Genomic DNA, 20,557 nt, shown 5'->3' with positions numbered 1-20,557 from the left:
CATCGCCCATCTTCATTCTCTTCACACATAAACACCATGAGCCACCACCATAACAACGAAAATAAGAATTAAAGAAAAGGAATAAGTTCTGCGAGCTTAGAAGGTGAATCAGAAAAGAAATCAAGATGCTAGAGAATTAAAGAGTAGGAAAGAAAGAGAAATAACCTTGCGAGGTAAACATTTATACGAGTTTCAGTAATATGTTATTGTACCATCTAGAGTTAACTGATCTCAATGTAATAATCTTAAAGTCAATTTGAGGGTCGAGCATAATAATCACATGTAATAACTTTATCATTAGACCACCCAATAAGGTTAACCATGGATCATCAATGAGTTGACTACTAATGCTCAGATACTTGAAAATATTTGACTGACCTCAATATAATCGTGATAAGTTTGATTTCACTGTAACCAATTATGGGCCAAGTTGATATCTTTTGGGTATTATCTTTGTAATCCTTTAGTTTTTATCCTTGTAACTAAATATTCTCTAATTTGGGGAATAAAAATGATTTGTAACTTATTTACTTATAAATAAAATGTTAAATCACACAACCAAAGGACGAAACTATTTTGGCTTAAGTGTTATTTGCTTTGAGTTAAGAGAGTTCATCATACTTTTTTTTTTCAATAAAATACACTTTTTTGCTAGAAAAATTGACGTCCACTGTGGGGTCTTAGTAAAACTTGATCCCGACTCCACTTAACAAATAACTAATGACCACAAGGAACACCATAAACAACAATAAGATGCCTCAATCATGCATCAAATTATGCAGAGTATTGAAGAGTTAAGACGGGAGAATGAGACAATATAACAAAGTTTAGAGGAAGGCTATGTCAGAGTGGAAACTGAATGAGAAAGACTTCAGCGAGAAGTTAAGGATGAGCGCAACCGTCTACGATAGGAAGTTGAGGCAGAACGCGAGCAGTTGCACATAGAGGCAGAGGAATCACACCATTGTCTAGAGAAAGCTTTGCGTCAGCAAGAAAAGTTGTAAAAAGCTAGCAAGGAATTACATTAGTGGATGTAGGAAAATGGTAATCTCAAGATATACGAGATTTTTCGCTCATCCACTGAGGATTAGAGGAAGGTCATCCTTTCGTGAGGGAAATCATGGACGAGCAACTACCTCAAAAATTCATGATGCTAAAGGTCCCTTTTTTTCAAGAGATACTGACCCAAAAACTCATCCAAAGGCTTTCAAGGCCCAAATGTTAATTGATGCTTGGTGCTTGGTGTAAGAACCTTGAGTAAGAACCTATAAAGTTATATTTTAGAGTTGATAGTGCCTTTAGAATAGCAAGACTCAATTATTTTAATATTAAAAGGCTTGAGTATAAATAGAATTATCACAAGCTAGTCTCATTACTTTGAAAACACATTATCTATCTAGAAATCACTTTTTTTAAAGTTTTCTACCCTCTTTATTCTCTTTCTCACTTTTTGTTTGTCTGGTTGAAGATCTAAGATCGCCAGAGTGATCCTTGAGGCATGCTCGTCAATTTCTACAAATCAATTTCTCTGTTCAAGTAAGTTTTTATCTTTTTGTATGTTCAAATATGCCCTTATTCATGCATGCAATCTTTTTGGCTTGCATGTGCTCCTAGAATCATCTTTATGATTCTCGGTTGATCACTAATCGTAGAGGTATGATCTAATCATGTTTGTGATGTTTTTATGTGTAGATAAAACATTTTTTGGAGTTGTGAGAGTTTGATCTCTAAAGCCTTTAAAGTTACCTTTCAAGGTAATGAAAGCTAATTTTTTTATTCTGACTTTGATATCTATTTGAATTGATGGTTCCTTGATGATTATTATTTAAAATTCAGTGTATTTGATGTATGATAAATTCTATTGAGATTTATAATTGAAATCTGTGTTTAATGAAACGGAGTAAGATATGATCATATATGAAATTTTGATTATTCCAATGGTTAATTGTAGATGAATTCTGGTTGGTAGTTGTTTGGATTTGTGATAAAATGAACATAGAGAAATTAACTAACTTGAGGCTGTAAAAAAATGTGTAATGGTGCTTTCTTGGTTTAAATGGAGGGTTGGTTGAGTGAAGTTATAATTTTGGAGTTAAAATTGTTTTCATTGAGTTATATAAATTTATAGGTAAGAATGTAATTCAATTTGGGGAATCTGAAGATATATTCTTTTGTAATTCTAGTTTTGGCATGTTAGCTCTAACTTAGGTTAACATTCATACGTGATTGGTTTATCTTAGAAATTATAATTAGTTTTGGTATGTAGTTGAATGAGAGTTATGTTGTAATTCTAGTTTTGGCATGTTAGCTCTAACTTAGTTTAACATTCATACGTGGTTGGTTTATCTTAGAAATCATAGTTAGTTTTGATATGCACTTGAATGAGAGTTATGTTTCTCAGTTTATGAATACGCATGAAGCCATGCAAACAAAGACTTTGAATTTTAGATAAATGAGAGTCGAAAAAGGTCTTATAGTCATAAATAATTCTTTGGTCAAACATTTGCTTAATTTATATTTCGTTTTGTTTTTCTCTTCATTTCAATTTACATTCATCTAATAGTAAAAGTCACTCCAAAACTATGTTAATATTAATAAAAGTAAGATGACAATATAGGTAGCCACATCATTTAATAAAAAAGAAAATTAAATTATAAAAATTTAATTGAAAAATATAAAACTATTTAGTACTCATAAAATAAAAAAAGAATCATCTAAAAGTATATAAAATTTATTAAAAATTTAAAATTAATTTGACAAGGATAATAAATACATATTTTCATTACATGGAAATTTTCTTGGTAGGATTCCAACTTTAGTGATGAAAATGAAATGAGTGACAATCAAGTTACTTGAAGAGCCAAAATCGCCAAAAATTAGTACCAAAATCAACTTATGAAATATTTATACCTTCTCTTTTATTACACACAACTAAATTTTACAAAATTAGAATAAATTATTCGTTTCTAATTTATGATGGTGTGACTATCAATTTGATTGTCTCGTCTCGTTAATGAAGTAAAAATTCTTACACATCTCTGTCCCAATCAATATCTAATAACTATGAAATTTTTGTTTCATTCCTGTTATACTAATTAATTGGTATATCTGTACTAATGTTTATAATCACTTTCTTATTATTTCAATATTAATTAATTATATTTTATAATATTATCAAATATTTAATAAAAAATACGTCCAATCTCAAATATTTAAAAATAAATGATATTGTATAAATTTTAAAATAAAAGTATCATATAACCATGTATACATAATAATTATGAAAATTTTATTTTACGTAAATGAAAGAATTATGTAAAAACATTTTCACAATTACACGTAAATAAAATTTCATAACAACTAAAATATCTATTAATTTTGAAAATGTTACCAAACAAAGTTGATAAAGTAAAAAATATATTTTTATACAATTATAAAATATCTAGTTTAAAAATATCTCAAGTGTCTCTTTACTTCCTTCTCTAAATTATAAATAAATTTAATTTTATAATTAACAAAAATTATAATACCAGTTGAATTCACACCTACAGAAAAGATTAAACTATTAATACTTTGCATTATTATATTACAATAAATAAACAGTTATAAAAAAAATCATTAAGAAAATATTTTATAAGACAAAAAAAATCATCAAATAAAAATATTAAAATGAAGTAAAAAATTTAAATGCGTGTTATAGAAAAAATTTGATATACCATTGGATGAAATTGTACAAAATGCATCATTAAGGATATGATGGTAAGAATGATAGTATCTTATTAGAAGATATGAAGCTAGTCAAATTCTAGAAAGATAACAAAAATTATTTGAGAAAAAAAAACAATTAAGGATAAAAGAGAATAAAAAGGATAATTTTTTTTTGTATTACTGGTAAATGAAATGTTTAGCTGGTTGAGTTTTGAAATTGTGAGAGTCAAACATTTTCACATAAAAAAAGTAAATGATAAATAAAAATACTAAAATGAGTAGAAAAAAAATTAATGTGAGACTTAAAAAACATTTGTTTTACTGAAATTGATAATACATTATCTGAATATATTTATATAAAAGAATGTGCAATCAAAATTGTGATAAAAAAGAAAATACCTTGAGATGTGAATGAATTTGCAAACCAAACAATTAAAAGACAAAAAAAAAATACATATATAAGAAAAGGAAAAAAAGTTACAAAATTAAATATTAAGAAAATAATATTATATATATATACAAATATAAATAAATAAATAGGTGTTTTAGGTTATCTAATAAATTATAAATATTTTAGTAATGTAATAAGATTAAAATTAAGACTAAGATACTTATTAGGATGGGAAGATAATGAGGGGTCAAATATGTAAATATTCTTATTTTTATTTTTATACTCAATTAAAAAAAATAATATTCTTTATACTCATATTAGTATCATATTAATATCCATTAATTCAAAGATTATTCATAAAAGTAGAAACAAAAATACCTAACAAAACAAGTTTATTTATTATTTTTAATCTAAGTTTTGAAGTTATATATTTTTTAATTATATTATTAATGCATAATATTTATTGGTTAATTTTTGTTATTAATTTTGGTTGATATTTTAACAAAATCTCTATTTTTTTTAGTCACATTCTTTTTCGATCAAAAGACAAGAAGCAAGACAATTTATATATTCACGTTAAAGTCTTTTTCAATCATGTTTTTTTTTTGTAGTATTAGATGTAAAAAGAATGAGAAATAAATGCAACTTTTTGCATAATAAATACAAAAAAATTTGACCTCAATTTGAGGGAATTGACATTGTCGTCAACCACACTGTGTTCAAACATGTCCTTAGGAGGTGCCGCACTTTCACACTCCAAGAGTTCATCCTCATTATCAACTATTATTATTTTCATTGAATAATATTATATATTCAATATTTTTTGTAATAACTTTTTTTTTATTTCTCTTTCTTTCTTTTCTTCATATAATTTTTGTTTTTCTGTAAATTTTAAAAATGTTAGCAATACAGCATTTTCAAATACACTATTTAAAACATTTTACGAGTACTATTTATATTTTTATTTTGATAAATTTGAAAAACACTACATTTATTTCTTTATGCAGAAACTTGATCGGCGTAAACTATTTCTTATTAAAATGTTTTTATTTTAAAAACTTGGTCCATAAATATTATAAATTAATAAAACAAGCTGTTTTATCTTTTGTTAATATTAGAAAAGATTATTAGTCGTCATTTTTATAATCTGTTAAAAATATTATATACAAAAATGGAGGATAATAATAAAGTGTTTATATTGACATTTCTCAATATTTAATGTCTAAATAATATTAATCTTGTTTTTAGTATGATATATGTGGTACATACGTCTGTCTCTCTCTTTCTCTGGGTCCACGCATCATTTTTCAATCTTTTGGAAAAATGGAATAGCATCTCTCTTATGTGCCAGTGAATGGGTTGAATTGAATGCTTATAACTTCACCTCAACAACTCTTAGGCTACAGGACATGGTTGTACTTCTGCTTTTCCAGCTAAACTCATCTGGGCACCGGTCAAAGTGTAAACTTTCTTCAATTTCAACCATGTTTTTGCGCTTTTGGATGCTGGGTGTCTGCAAGTTCGGGTATTTACGGTGAAGAAATTTGTGGTCCCTTGAAATTCCGGGTCAAGCATGAAGAAATTCATGGTTTTGCACCTTGTGACATGGATTTGGATATGTGGTGTTGCTCACAGCACAACGCCTGCCAGTGTGAACATTGGTGCGGTTTTTGCTTTCGATTCGGTCATAGGTAGAGTTGCGAAGGAAGCTATGAAAATGGCCGTTTCTGATGTCAACGAGGACCCCACAGTTCTTAACGGAACCGAACTCAACTTGATAATGAAGGATGCCATGTGCAATGCTTTTCTGGGATCAATTGGAGGTGCCAACCCTGAACCTCATCAATTTTCTTCTTCTTCTTGCTGTTGCTGTTACTGTTGCTGGAGTAGCTAACTATAGAAGTTCCCCCTTTAGCAGTTTCTAGGTTTAAGCTTGAATTCCTTTATTTCTAATGTTGCTTACTTCTTACGTCTTAATTCTCAGCCAGCATAAACTTTTTTATGCTGTTTAATGAATATTAATCATGCTTGGTAATATGCCTTTTTGATACTATGATACAACATCTTTTTGGATTAGACCATGTTTAGATTTTTAGGGACAGCCCATCTTATTCCAATGTTACAGTTCCAAGGAGAGGATTGCACATATCTATGGAGTATGTTCTTTAACTGTTCCCACCTTTTTGTTGGGTCTGGTGCCTTTCTCACGTGAGAGGTAGTGATGCCTGTGTTGCACCTTAGTCACATGTGAGGAAGCACTGGAATCTCTTCGGTCTTGTGGCCTATGATAATTGTGTAGTAGGATAAACTAGTTGCAGTGGTTGGCCCGTGTTGTGAGCTAGTCTGTGGTGAGGAACTAGGCTTGAGTATTGTGCTTAGTAAAGACTTGGGTGCATTCTTAGGTTTGGTCTGCTGTAGGACTTGGTCAAGGCTATTCATAAACATTGTCCATTGGATGTAAAATGTCCAAATTTAAACATGGGGGTATCTGTAATTTGCATTATCTTCATTATCTATTATCTTTATGCAGCTTTTCAGGTACTTGAGAAAGGGGTTGCAGCCATCATTGGTCCCCAGTCATCCGCTGTAGCTCACACGGTTTCTCAAATTGCTGATGCTCTCCAAGTTCCTCTTGTTTCATATGCTGCCACTGATCCAACCTTGTCCTCCCTCCAGTTTCCTTTCTTTATTCGTTCTACGCAAAGTGACTTGGCACAAATGACTGCAATGGCTGATCTTATTGACTTTAATGGATGGAAAGAGGTCATTGTTGTATTCTTAGACGATGATTATGGAAGAAATGGAGTATCTGCTTTGAGTGATGAACTTGAAAAAAGGAGATTGAAAATTTCTTATAAACTTCCTTTGAGTATTAAGTTTGATCCGGATGAAATCACCACCTTACTCAATCAATCTAAATTGATTGGTCCTCGTGTGTATGTTATTCATGCCAACCCTGATCCGAGCTTGAGAATTTTTTCTATTGCCCATAAACTTCAAATGATGGCCAAGGATTACGTGTGGCTTGTCACGGATTGGCTCTCAGCTACACTAGATTCATTATCCCCAGTGAATCGAACCTCTTTCAGTGTTCTCCAAGGGGTTGTTGGTCTTCGTCAACACATTTTGGATTCCCGAAAAAAGAGAGATTTTGTTTCTCGGTGGATGAAAAGGCAAAAAGAGGGATTGACAAATACTAGTTTGAACTCCTATGGATTTTCTGCTTATGACACGGTTTGGGCAATTGCACTTTCAATTGATAAATTCCTCAAAGTAAATAATTTTACCTTCATGCTTCATGATAACTATAAGCTATCTCATACAGAAGGAATTGGCGTTCAGCTTGACAAACTCAAAGTCTTCACTGGTGGATCTGATCTGGTCAAGATATTATTACAATCAAATTTTACTGGTGTGAGTGGTCAAGTTCTGTTTAATTCTGACAGAAATATTGTGAGTGGTGGTTATGATATTATCAATATCAATCAGTTGGGAATTTCTAGGGTTGGTTTTTGGTCTAATAATTCTGGATTTTCAGTTGTACCCCCTGAGAGTCTTAAAAAAAGGGCACACAGCAGGTTTTCCAAAGATCAGAAGCTTGACAACATTACTTGGCCTGGTGGAAAGACAGATCGACCACGTGGCTGGGTGATTGCTGACAATACCAAGCCACTGAGAATTGGAGTGCCAAAAAGAGCAAGTTTTGTTGAATTTGTAACTGAAGTGCCAACTAGTCATGAAATTCGGGGGTATTGCATCGATGTGTTCAAGAAAGCCCTAGAATTTATTCCATATGAAGTTCCCTATGTATTCAAGCCTTTCGGCAATGGTAAAGCAAATCCCAATTATGACGAACTTGTCAAAATGGTTGCTGATAATGTAAGTGATACCCATGATGAAAAAAAGAAACATACTCAACGTTGGTTAATTCATATGTATCTACTCAAAATTAGTTACGATTGTTTTTGAGTTGACATACAGTGTTTTTACTAAAAAAGCAGCTAACCTATACGTAAAAATTCTGATGGATGACATAGTATTATGTTTTTTCTTGCTCCAAAGTTTGTAAAAAATTTTACCTGTCCTTTCTTTTTCTTCTTCCTTTATAATTTTTTTTGGTTAAAATAGCAGTGAGAAAAGAAGGGAACAAAAATTGAAAAATTTGTAATCAGCATTGGTTTCTTTTCAATGTTGTCTTAATTTTGTTAACCATGTAATCCTTGAAAATTGTTTAGGTATATGATGCTGTTGTTGGAGACATTGCAATTGTGACAAACCGTACAAAGATTGTGGATTTTTCTCAGCCTTTTGCATCATCTAGCCTTGTCATAGTGGCTCCTATCAACAAATCAGGATCAAGTGCTTGGGTGTTCCTCAAACCATTTACAGCAGATATGTGGTGTGCTACGGCTGCCTCATTTTTGGTGATTGGAATTGTTATATGGATTCTTGAGCACCGAATCAATAATGACTTCCGTGGTCCTCCTAAGAAGCAAATTGTAACAATGTTAATGTAAGCCTTTGTAGCGTCGTATGATTACCTTTAAGGGTCAGTTTATTGAATTTGGTGCAGCAATAGGTGCCCCAATGTTCATCTTTTGTTTTAGATTCTAACTGCATGTTGTCATTTTGTTGTTTTCCAGGTTCAGCCTCTCAACCCTGTTTAAGAAAAATCGTAAGAAAACATCTTACTCCAAAGTCTAATAGTTCCTTTGTTTTCTTTTTCTTTCTCAAGGTCATCATATAATTAATCCATGAGCTCAACGTGTAAACCAAATAATGTCAGCTAATATCCATTCCATCTCGTTTCCCAAGTTTTATTTATATAGATAATTGTTTAGTTTGTTGTTAAAGTCTTAATTTTGTGTGTGCTTTTTTCTAGTGTTTATTTAATCAGTCAATATAAGTCTTGCACAAAGTAAATGTTTGTAACATCTGCACAGAAAATTTATTTAACAATATTGTCATGCAACAGTGCTAGACCATCGGTATCTTTTATGGATGGTATGCTCACATAAACAGGTCAAATTGAGTATATCATTCTCCGTTCAGTTTTGCTTCCATTTGCACCATATTGTATTGTTTCAATGTAAAATCAACAAAGACAAAACCAAACTGGTTATGAACTTTTTTGGTGGCATTCATCATTATATTGTGAAGAATGATATTTCTGGCATCTTTATTATGCTTTCTGATAATCTTTCACTGTGTCATGAAATCAGAGGAAGATACCGTAAGCTCCCTTTCTAAAATGGTGATGATAGTCTGGCTTTTTCTGTTGATGGTGATCACGGCTAGCTATACAGCAAGCTTGACTTCAATTCTTACAGTGGAGCAGCTTTCATCGCCCATCACAGGAATTGAGAGCTTGATTGCAAGTAGCTGGCCTATAGGGTACCAAGTGGGGTCATTTGCTTACAGCTATCTGGCAGATAATCTTTATATTTCAAAATCAAGGCTTGTTTCATTAGGCTCCCCTGAGGAATATGCTTTAGCACTGCAGAAGGGACCTTCTGAAGGAGGGGTGGCAGCTATTGTAGATGAGCTTCCGTATGTTGAGTTATTTCTGTCAAAAGAAACTGATTTTGGTATCATTGGACAGCCATTCGCAAGAAACAGTTGGGGATTTGTAAGTGGCCATCTAACTAGAATATCAAAGTAAACATGTTATAGTATATATGATTAAAATTAAATGCTCCGGATTTCTTCATGACAGTGATAATATAGATTGTAGTAGCAACTTGTTTCCTTAAACCAGACTAAAATATAAGTAACTTTCTAATGGGAAAAACATCTAACAAGAAGAGTTTTGTGCAATATATGATTTTCTAAATTCTTAGAACTGATTTTGAAACAAAGGGTTATCCTTGTGGTATTTTTATGATTCAAGGGATTGCTGGATATGGCATGTAGTGGTGCATCATACATGAGAAGTGCTATAAGCAGTCCTTATAAAAATGATCTGTTGTTTAGTTATGTTCTATGGTATATTTCGCATTTCCTGACATTTTGTAACAATACATCAGGCTTTTCAAAGAGAATCTCCTTTTGCCTTTGACATGTCTACAGCAATTTTGAGACTTTCTGAGAATGGGGATCTTCGTAGGATACAGGAGAGGTGGTTCTGTAAAATGGGCTGTCCTGAAGAAAGGACAAGCAACTCCAAGCCTGACCAGCTTCACTTGATTAGCTTTTGGGGCCTGTATCTTTCATGTGGTGTTGTCTCTCTTGCTGCACTCGTTTTGTTTCTGCTGCGAATGATTCGGCAATACGCCCGCTTCAAAAAAAAGCAAAAGGATATTGCTTCTTCTTCCTCAGAACAACCATCAGGCAGTCACTGTTCCCAGGTTGTTGTTAACTTCTTTAACTTCATTGATGAGAAGGAAGAGGCCATCAAGAAAATGTTTGCTCCATCTGACAATCATCACAACCCCAACTGAGTTCATTGTAGTTGTGTTGCAAAAAGGGCACGAATTTGGAGGTTTCAGTAATGTAATGTCATTCAGGTTGTTTACTTAAGATGTTTATATGATACCTGATTGAAATATAGTCTTTGTATAGTGAGAAATAATGATGGTCCTGTATATTAGTTGCAGTACTGGGGTTTTGTTCTGTGACAGTCTCTATAGTCAAATAGAAGTGCTGCTGCATAAGAGGGTTTACTCATGTCCATTGCAGCAACATGTTGTGCAATTTGAGTGCTAATAATCTATACACCGGAGTTATACCATTTACCTGCTTCTCCATGACTAAGTTTTGGCAGCTGCTATCCCATTACTTGTTAGTAATTCGATGTTACTGCATCTTCCAATACAACTTTGTTATTAGATTAAGGTTAAAATAGTTAGATGATCCTTGCTTGTTAGAAAATCTCAACTAGATTTTCATATTTTGATTGTTCTTAATTAAGTCTCTAATTTTTAATTTTTAAAATGTGTAATAATTTGGTCATTTTCGATAGTAGTATACTAATAGCATTAAATATATGTCATGATTTTTGATATTTTTTTTTTGTTTTTTTAGTTTTATTTATTTATTTCATATTATTTTATTTAAAAAATATATTTTGTTATGTGTCAAGTCATCATTTGAAACTCAATTTAGTTTTGGTATTTGTTATTTTAATGTAATTCAGTTTTAATTTTTTCAAAATTTAGTAATTTCATGTTTTTTCAAACTAAGACTAAATTTGATTTTTATATAAATATTATAATAATATTGTTTTCAAAATTGATATTTTTATTAAATATTATTAACAATATTAAGTTTATTTAAATTTATATTTTATATTAAATTAATTTTAAATATATTTCTTTTAAATTATTATAAAATTATTTTAAGATTTTACACTTAAATTTATAAAATTATTATTTTTAAACCAACTCCAACTTTTGAATAGAAATTATTAACATATAATGTTATATAATATTTAAAGTATAAATGTATAAATTTCTATTCAATTATTTGAATATAAATTCAAATAAAAAAACAATATTAAAGTTTGATGTAATAAAATCAACACATACAATTAAAATTTTAAAACAAAATTTAAATAAAATCAATATGGTTAAAAATATTTAATAAAGATATAGAAAAATTAAAATGAAAGCGAGTTGAATCAAAATAATAAATATAAAAATCATATTGAGATTTAGATATAATGGAAGATAAAAAACAATCATGATATATATTCAACGCCGTTAATATAGTACTAATAAAATACACTCAACTGTGATATATTTTCAAAAACAAAACCAATTTAAAATTAATTAAAATATAAAAAGATAACTACTTAAAATTTTTAAACAAATACGATAATTAATGGAATATTTTAGCCTCAGATTAATTTAGACATTTTTAATGATCTTCATAGTTCAGTTTTTAGTTATATTTAATTTTAGAACAGATGAATGAAGGACTTCCAAACAGTCAAACTTAACATCAAGCACGACTGTATGGGAATCTTGGGGGCAAGTTGTGAAAATTATGTACTTATCTTGCAAAGTTAACTGCTTTAAGTCCCTACCAGACTTCAATCTTTTAATAGTGCCTTGCCTTTTGTTGACAAGACAACTTTCTTCATCTTTTTCCAATTTCTCAAATAATGATGTCTCTCCCACTAATTTCGTATTACCTTATACTAATTCAACTTTTTCTTACCCAATAAAAACATATTATATGGTTAACTCTTAATAGTCAAAAGAACTTCAATCATATTCCAATCCTTCAAGGTCACCATCATCACATACTTGCAAAGCACTTACTTCATTCAACATATACAAATTATAGATTGGAAATTAGTTCCTCTAATTAATTATATAAGCCATAATTGGTTTCTAAAAGCTACACAGGTGTTTATCATTAAAGCAATTTTTTTCTCCAATAGATATTTTAAGTTATATTATTATCTTTTTTTATCTTTTATTAATTATATTTTTTCTTTTTGTTTTGATTAATTAATGGATCGATATCAATATATTTTTACAAAAGATATTAATATATTTTTACAAAAGATCTTCAATCTTTAAGGTTAGATTAAAGTTCTACTTCTAATTTTTTATGACTACGGTTCAGTTGAACTAAGATGCTATTTGATTTTGCATTCCGATGTTAAAGTGTGTTTATCTGATAGAGTTAGTAATAAATGTGCAATCAATGCAACCAACTACTTGAATATCAAACATATATTTATAGCTCTGATAAGTGTTAGCTTTATTACGACTCAAACATGATGATCTGACTTAAGATTAAGGTAATTATTCTTAGCGTTAATTCTGGTTTTAGTCCAACCATTCGATTTATCGATCAACTCATATGGGATCATAGACTAGTTGATTGTTGGGTCTCAGTCATACCATACATCTTTTAAGAAATAAATATGCTATAGTGTATCCTTTACAAATAATATCACTTTAATTTAAAAAAGTATTATTTACAACAAAAACTATTCAAAATATATGGAGACATCAATTGAATTGGAACGTCATTTTCAGCTTTCTTTCACCAAAAGCTTGAAAATATATTTATGAGCTTGTAACCCTCCCACCTTTTATGTCCTTAGCGAATACACATATCAACTTTACTTAAAAAAGCAGAGATATTATAAATAAATGTATTAAAATCGAACAAGCAAATAAAAAAGAAAAAGATGCCCCAGTTAGAAACGTATTAGTTGGAGTAACTGTCATTAGTGCCGTTTTTTACAATAATCACTTTTTAAATAAATTATTGCTTTTAAAAGCTTCCTCAAGAAGATTTTGATTAGAAAAAATTAAGATTGAAACGAGTTAACTAAATATAAACTTAATTATTCATCAACTTTAACACATCTATACAACCATTGGGATCGGTGGCCAACTAGTATGTACAAAGCTTTAGGAATCAATTCCAAAAATAAAAAAATAAACATTTTTTAAAGTTTAATAAAAAAATTATTAAAGTTTAGCATATTAGAGTAAGATATTATGTTTAATACAATATAATATTCTTACCATATACTACATTTCTAAGCCTTTAAAAATGATTATATATGTAAAGTGGATATGTATCAAATACTTGTTAAATCAGCCAAAGTTTAGTGGAGAATTTTGCAATGTAAACACCATTATCATATATTGGTTGTTTAAAAGTGTTTTATGTTCTTTCATTAGAACAAAGCATTGACTAAATAGGGTATTTTATTTTAATTACAATAATGGTATTTGGTCAAAGATGAATGTTCGTAGTTTTTTTTTAAGTATAGTTTTCCAATCCATTATCATATATGTTTTTAATGTATTGAGATTAAATTTTGTACTATCATTTTCATGTTAGATAATTATACGCTTTTATCATTCTTGAAGTTATATTAAAATTTTGAGAACGTCGCTAAATTAAATAGTTTTATTAAAAAAAAAATATGAGATCGGACTGATATGATGAAGCATTAATTAATTCTTTTGGTCCCAAATTTAATAAAACTAAGTAACTGGATTTTTTAAACATCAATTAGCTTAATGATACATTACAAGCAATTGTTTTTTATTTTACTATTTAAAATTTGTGATATGTATTTATAAAAATTATCAGAAATTAATGCACCCAAGATGGGAAGTAGTTGGAGATAGAAAGAATTTCAACCTTTTCATTTATGATGTCCACATTTGCTGATGACGCCGAAAGCAGTAATTTCTAAATTTCATAATAAATTTTCAACCAACAATTTTTACTTTCAACATTAGTTTGCACAGATTTTTTAAACTACATTCCACATTTTTTGTACTACTAAAACAACGTGTATTTTTAGATTATCGTCAATGTAAGATTTATATTACAATAATTACACTGAAAACATTTTATTAGTGTAATTTTATAATTAAAAAAATGAATGTGATATTTCTTTATTTAAAATTCATTATCATACATTTTTCCTTTAAAAAATATTACCTTTACTGTTAGTTTCTCACTATAACTTTCCTTTATGATAGTCTTGACTGTGTTGTTGGGTCACACTCGACGATGTGTACCCCTGATTAAAACATGTGCTAATAAAAATATTAGCAGCATATGCATATATATATATATATATATATATATATATATATATATATATATATATATATATATATATATATATATATATATATATATATATATATATATATATAATGGAGGTGTTGATGTGGTTATTTTTTGTAGAGATGCCGTCACCAGCATTATGAACTTATCCCGACACTTTTTCATAATAAAAAAATGTGATTCACGAAATATCATGGTTATGACTCTGTCACACGAGAAGACAAAGATTTTGTAACACACTTGTTGAAAATTAAGTCGGAGAGAAGGCAAAGTTGATGGTCTAAACTTGAAGGCACTGTGATTCTTTGCTTTCAGTGTGAAACACAATAGCTTCCTTCTTTTTACTAGTGAAGAGGGAAGTTTCAGTCTTCAATCACATGCTTTCGATCATATATAACCAGTCTTCAAAACTGTTGCAACACGGCAAGCTTTCACACATTAAGTTTGGTGTTGAGGTAATCTTAGATACTCTCATCTCCATTGTCTTCCTCTCGTGCTTTCTCTTGCATCATATTATATTATATTATAAAATAATGTTTTTCTTTCTTTCTTGATATTCTCAAGAAACAAGGCATGTGGGTGTTGTCTTCACCAACAAATCAACTTTTTTATATGCTTCAGTGGTGGTTTTCACCATAGAAGTTCTGACCTGGATTTGCTTATTATAAATTTAATAAAATACAAGTTCTGGATACGATAATAGAATTCTTTATTTGCATCTGGGTAAGTGAATATCTGAATTTTATAATCCAAATTGCTGATAGTACCATATGGCTTGTTCCTGTTGGGTGCTTGAAACTACTAGTCTTCTGGGGGTGTTTATGTTTTCTTCAGGAATAGGAACGGTTTGATTTTAACTTTTAAGACCAAAAGATTCTGGTTTTTGGGTAGTTCCAGCTATGGTTATTCTTGCTTTATCATGTGCTGCTAATGAAACGGTTGGCACGTGACAGGTGCTGAGTTCTGATGCTGCTTTAAACTGAAGAACTTTGAGGATTTTTCTCACTGATGGAGGTGATGTGGGTCAAAAGTCATGGAAGAATTTTTGTGGGAAGGGTGTTGTTTCTCTTGGTTTTGTTCTTGTGGATTCAGACGCAGGCAGTGGTGGGAAGGACAAGAACTAATGTCACAAACTCTTCTACTTCTTCGACACCGAGAGTTTTCAGAGTTGGAGCACTGTTCAGTCTTGATTCTATAATTGGAAGATCGGCTGAACCTGCAATCGTGGCTGCTTTCGAAGATGTTAATGCTGATTCAAGCATTCTCCCTGGCATTAAACTTGAAGCTGCTTTGCATGATACAAATTGCAGTGGCTTTGCTGGAACAATGGAAGGTACTTGTCAAAACTTGAATCTATGAAGCTACCAAGGTGCTGTTTCTTTGTTCAATTTGAGGCCTTGTTTGTTAAGAGTTTATTTATTTTCAAATTAAACTTCTTGATTTTTCCGATTACCTTCACGTGGTATGTTTCATTCTGTGTATGATCATGTTCAACAATGTAACATTTTGATTTGTCATGTTCGAGAATCTTTCATTTCAAGATTATCATTCAGTTTCTTCCACATTAACTTGGGTTCTTATCAATCTTGCTAAATCAAGTTTAGAAGTGAAACTAAGAACAAGAAGAGAACACAAAATCAAACTTCAAACGAATTAAAATCAACTAAGTACAGCTACTTTTTTTATAATGTTCCAAAAACTGAGGTTTATATGTTGATTTTAATTTGTGGGAAAAAATTGACTAAGTTCATTAGCTTCATATTATGCCATTTGCATAGATATTGGGACAGAATTTAGGGATGAATTTTTGAAGACTATATTTGCACATTCTCTCTTTTAGTCCCCTCTCTGGAAGTGTGGAAAAGAGGTGAACAAGCTTCATTGATTTTTCTTGATAATTTATGCAGCTTTGCAGTTAATGGAGGATGAAGTGATTGCTGCAATTGGTCCACAGTCCTCAGGAATAGCCCATGTCATCTCTCATGTGGTCAATGAACTCCATGTCCCTCTTATTTCATTTGGGGCAACAGACCCTTCTCTATCTTCCCTTCAGTACCCATATTTTGTTCGCAGCACCCAAAGTGACTATTATCAGATGTATGCAATTGCAGATTTGGTTGATTATTACAGATGGAGGGAGATAATAGCCATTTATGTAGATGATGATAATGGAAGAAATGGAATTTCAGTACTTGGAGATGCTCTAACAAAAAAACGTGCCAAGATCTCTTACAAGGCTGCATTCCCTCCTGGAGCACCCAGGAAAGACATCAGTGACTTGTTAAATGGAGTGAACTTAATGGAATCAAGGGTCTTCGTTTTGCACGTTAATCCTGAAACTGGTTTGAGCATTTTTTCTATTGCTCAGAAGCTGGGAATGATGGACAGTGGCTATGTATGGATTGCAACAGATTCGCTTGCTTCAGCACTTGATTCATTAGACCCAATTGATCCTAAGATATTGAATCTCCTACAAGGGGTTTTGGCTTTACGTCATCACACTCCTGATACTAATGAAAAGAAGAATTTTCTTTCCAGAATGAAGAGACTGAGAAACAAGGAGACTCCAAGCTTCAATTCCTATGCAGTGTATGCATATGATACAGTTTGGTTAGTAGCCCGGGCTCTTGATACTTTTTTAAACGAAGGTGGTGTGGTATCTTTCTCCTCTGACCCTAAGTTAAGCGATACAAATGGAAGCACACTGCATTTAGAATCACTTCATGTTTTTGATGAAGGCCCTACTTTTCTGCAGACAGTTTTGGGAACCAACTTCACTGGTCTGACAGGACTAGTTCAGTTTGATAATGAAAGGAATAGAATTCGTCCAGCATATGATATCTTGAACATAGGTGGATCTGGAATGCGCAGAATTGGTTATTGGTCTAATTACTCAGGTCTCTCAGTTGTGGCTCCAGAAATTCTGTATAAGAAGCCACCTAACACTTCAACAAGCAGCCAGCAACTATACGGTGTTATTTGGCCTGGAGAAACTGCAGCCAAACCAAGGGGATGGGTGTTTCCCAACAATGGAAAGCCACTGAGAATTGCAGTGCCTAACCGAGTAAGCTACTTGGAGTTTGTTTCTAAAGACAAGAACCCCCCTGGAGTAAGAGGCTATTGCATTGATGTATTTGAAGCTGCCATAAACTTGTTGCCTTATCCTGTCCCTCGACAATACATATTATTTGGACCTGGTGATAGAAATCCTAGCTACGATGACCTTGCTAGTCAAGTTGCACTAAATGTAAGGTTCTAAAAGTACTTTGCAGCCCAATAGGCTTCTATAGTTTTTTCCATGTAGTATCTAGATTGTAGAATACAGTTTTGTGTTTCAATTTGATATGTTAATTTGGCCTTTTACTTCTTTTTACTTCTTCAGAACTATGATGCAGCTGTTGGTGATGTTACAATTGTCCCCAACAGGACAAGGTTTTTGGATTTTACACAACCTTACATAGAATCAGGCCTGGTTGTTGTTGTTCCTGTCAAGGAGATCAAATCAAGTCCTTGGTCTTTCCTCAAGCCATTCACTCCTCAAATGTGGTGTGTTACTGGTGCCTTTTTTATCCTTGTGGGAACCGTTGTATGGATTCTTGAGCACCGGCACAATCCGGAGTTCCGTGGTAAACCAAAGAAACAACTCATGACAGTCTTTTGGTTAGTATATTCTGACCATTTCATGGCCCTTAGCTCAATCTTTTGGAATCTGACACAGGTTTTCTTTGACAATGCAATCATCATTTATCATAACATACTGCAGCCACTGAATAGGGTTATAGGGGAGTGTAATTTGTTAGTTAGAATTGAGGTTAATATATGATTTCATATCTACCTCTCTTTTCTTTTTCTTTTGAAAGAATGTCTTGGAATAAATGTGTCTCCTTCTGAATTTCCAACCCTCGCATAGCATGCATAGTACTAGGAGATGCATGGCTTACTTCAACATTTGCTGAGATAAGCTCCTCTTTTGCAGGTTTAGTTTCTCAACAATGTTTTTCTCACACAGTACGTGCCCAAAGATTCTCATTCACGACATAACTTCAATTCTGGCTTGTTACAGTCCATATTTTGTGACTGACTTTCCTGTTTTGACTTGGTGCAGGAGAGAACACAGTGAGTGGTCTTGGGAGATTGGTTCTAATCATATGGCTTTTTGTGGTGCTAATTATCAATTCAAGCTACACAGCTAGCTTAACATCAATCCTCACAGTGCAGCAACTGTCATCACAGATTGAAGGAATTGACAGCTTGATCTCAAGCAATCAACCCATTGGAATTCAAGAAGGGTCGTTTGCACGAAAGTATTTGACAGAAGAACTCAACATACAACCATCAAGGATAGTTACATTGAAAAATATGGAGGCATACATTGATGCTCTTGAGCGTGGACCAAAAGATGGAGGGGTTGTAGCTGTTGTTGATGAGCTTCCTTATATTGAAATACTAATGTCAAATACCAACTGCAAGTTCAGAACCGTTGGGCAGGAGTTCACTAAAAGTGGTTGGGGATTTGTAAGTATCTTTCTTATCAAGTCTAAGGTTTACATTCATAGATATTCATCAATAATATGGAGAATACTCTTACTATGAGTATTCTAGTGTTTGTTTATACCTTACACAAAACTCATATTCATCTCTTATTCGATACCATTATGATAACAGGCATTCCAGAGGGACTCTCCCCTTGCTGTTGACATGTCAACTGCCATTCTTCAACTCTCAGAGAATGGTGACCTGCAAAAAATCCATGACAAATGGCTCTTAAAACAGGATTGTTCTACACAAGAAAGTGATGTGGATTTAAACCAACTATCTCTGAGTAGCTTCTGGGGTCTCTTTCTGGTTTGTGGCACTGCATGTTTCCTTGCTTTGACTGCATTCTTCATTAGAGTTCTATTTCAGTACACAAAATTCAGCCCAGAACCTGAGCAACATGATGAGGAAAATTCACCAGACAGGCCTAAAGGTAAAGGACCTTTCGGAACCACTAGTAGCTTCAGAGACTTGATTTATTTTGTGGATAAGAAAGAAAAAGAAATCAAAGAGATACTTAAGCAGAAGAGTAAGAAAAGAAGACGCAGTCTGAGCTCAGATGGTCAATCTTCTTCATCCGCCTGAGTATCCATGTATATTTTTGTAGCCTCTTCTTTTACTTCTCTTGTTTAGGCCATACCATAATAACAGTAGTCACACAAATTTGTCAGCATTGAAATACTTTAATTTATACCTTCTTGGATAGGTACCTTGGCCTGTGAGATTGCTAGGATATATAGAGAGAAAATAAACAATCACGGTCTACTTCAGGCCAATATACACTAGAGTTAGACAAATCTACTTTCATACACAAAAGTTTTTTAAGTCTCCAACTTGTTCATGAATAAGAGGTTTTCATTCAGATAATGGTTTAAGAGTAGAATTATTTGTTCAGAGAATTTAAATATGAATGTAAGTCCTTGTGAGTAAAAGTGAAAAATTTTGAACAACATATAAAGAAAAAAAGAAAAAGATACATAAATTCAAATATCATTGTTTTATTATGTCATATTTATAGCATTGGGATATTTAAGAAAAGTATTTTCTCTTGAAGAAAACAAATGCAGCCAATTAAAGTTTAATTATATAATCTTCTGTCTCCCATTGTAGGAGAATCTTTGTACCCTACCAACCAAGTTCACACATTATCTAGGCTTAAGGTTTTCTTTGTGAGTAGAAATTATCCTTTACTTAGTTGACCTAAGGAGGAAAGATTTTTCAAAAGTTGATCCTCACTTTTTGAATTATTTTATTGAAAAATGAAGTTAAACTAATTACAAAGTTCTTAGCTCACAAACCTGCAAAACTTTTTATATTGTTAGTACACGCACTAAATAAATGATAGACGATGTGGAGCCCATAGCT

At 31.7% G+C, this 20,557-nt stretch overlaps 2 protein-coding genes across 5 annotated transcripts; both read left to right on the top strand.

The window, feature by feature from the left end:
- Positions 1-5,396: 5,396 nt before the first annotated feature.
- Positions 5,397-10,833, top strand: GLR5 (glutamate receptor 5). Its single transcript, XM_088093056.1, has 6 exons — positions 5,397-5,922; positions 6,630-7,978; positions 8,335-8,612; positions 8,743-8,774; positions 9,322-9,728; positions 10,126-10,833. The coding sequence occupies exons 1-6, from the start codon at positions 5,673-5,675 to the stop codon at positions 10,537-10,539; spliced, it is 2,730 nt and encodes a 909-aa protein (XP_087949182.1). The 5' UTR covers positions 5,397-5,672; the 3' UTR covers positions 10,540-10,833.
- Positions 10,834-14,872: 4,039 nt separating this feature from the next.
- Positions 14,873-19,898, top strand: GLR3.4 (glutamate receptor 3.4). Of its 4 annotated transcripts, none has more exons than XM_088093235.1 (7): positions 14,873-15,110; positions 15,664-15,989; positions 16,564-17,903; positions 18,039-18,316; positions 18,633-18,664; positions 18,762-19,171; positions 19,322-19,898. In XM_088093235.1, exons 1-7 carry the CDS (start codon positions 15,034-15,036, stop codon positions 19,775-19,777), a joined length of 2,919 nt encoding a protein of 972 aa, XP_087949361.1. In that variant the 5' UTR covers positions 14,873-15,033; the 3' UTR covers positions 19,778-19,898. The 4 variants fall into 4 exon arrangements, with proteins under 4 accessions (XP_087949361.1, XP_047148074.2, XP_047148075.2 ...); XM_047292118.2 differs by having other exon boundaries at positions 14,905-15,111; positions 15,610-15,989; XM_047292119.2 differs by lacking the exon at positions 14,873-15,110 and adding an exon at positions 15,207-15,379 and having other exon boundaries at positions 15,610-15,989.
- The last annotated feature ends 659 nt before the right edge of the window (positions 19,899-20,557 follow it).

This window comes from Vigna umbellata, chromosome 6 (genome assembly GCF_029865625.1).
Source record: "Vigna umbellata cultivar VRB3 chromosome 6, Vumbellata_1.0, whole genome shotgun sequence".
NCBI classification, from domain to species: domain Eukaryota; kingdom Viridiplantae; phylum Streptophyta; class Magnoliopsida; order Fabales; family Fabaceae; genus Vigna; species Vigna umbellata.
This window is presented reverse-complemented; position numbering and strand designations above follow the sequence as displayed.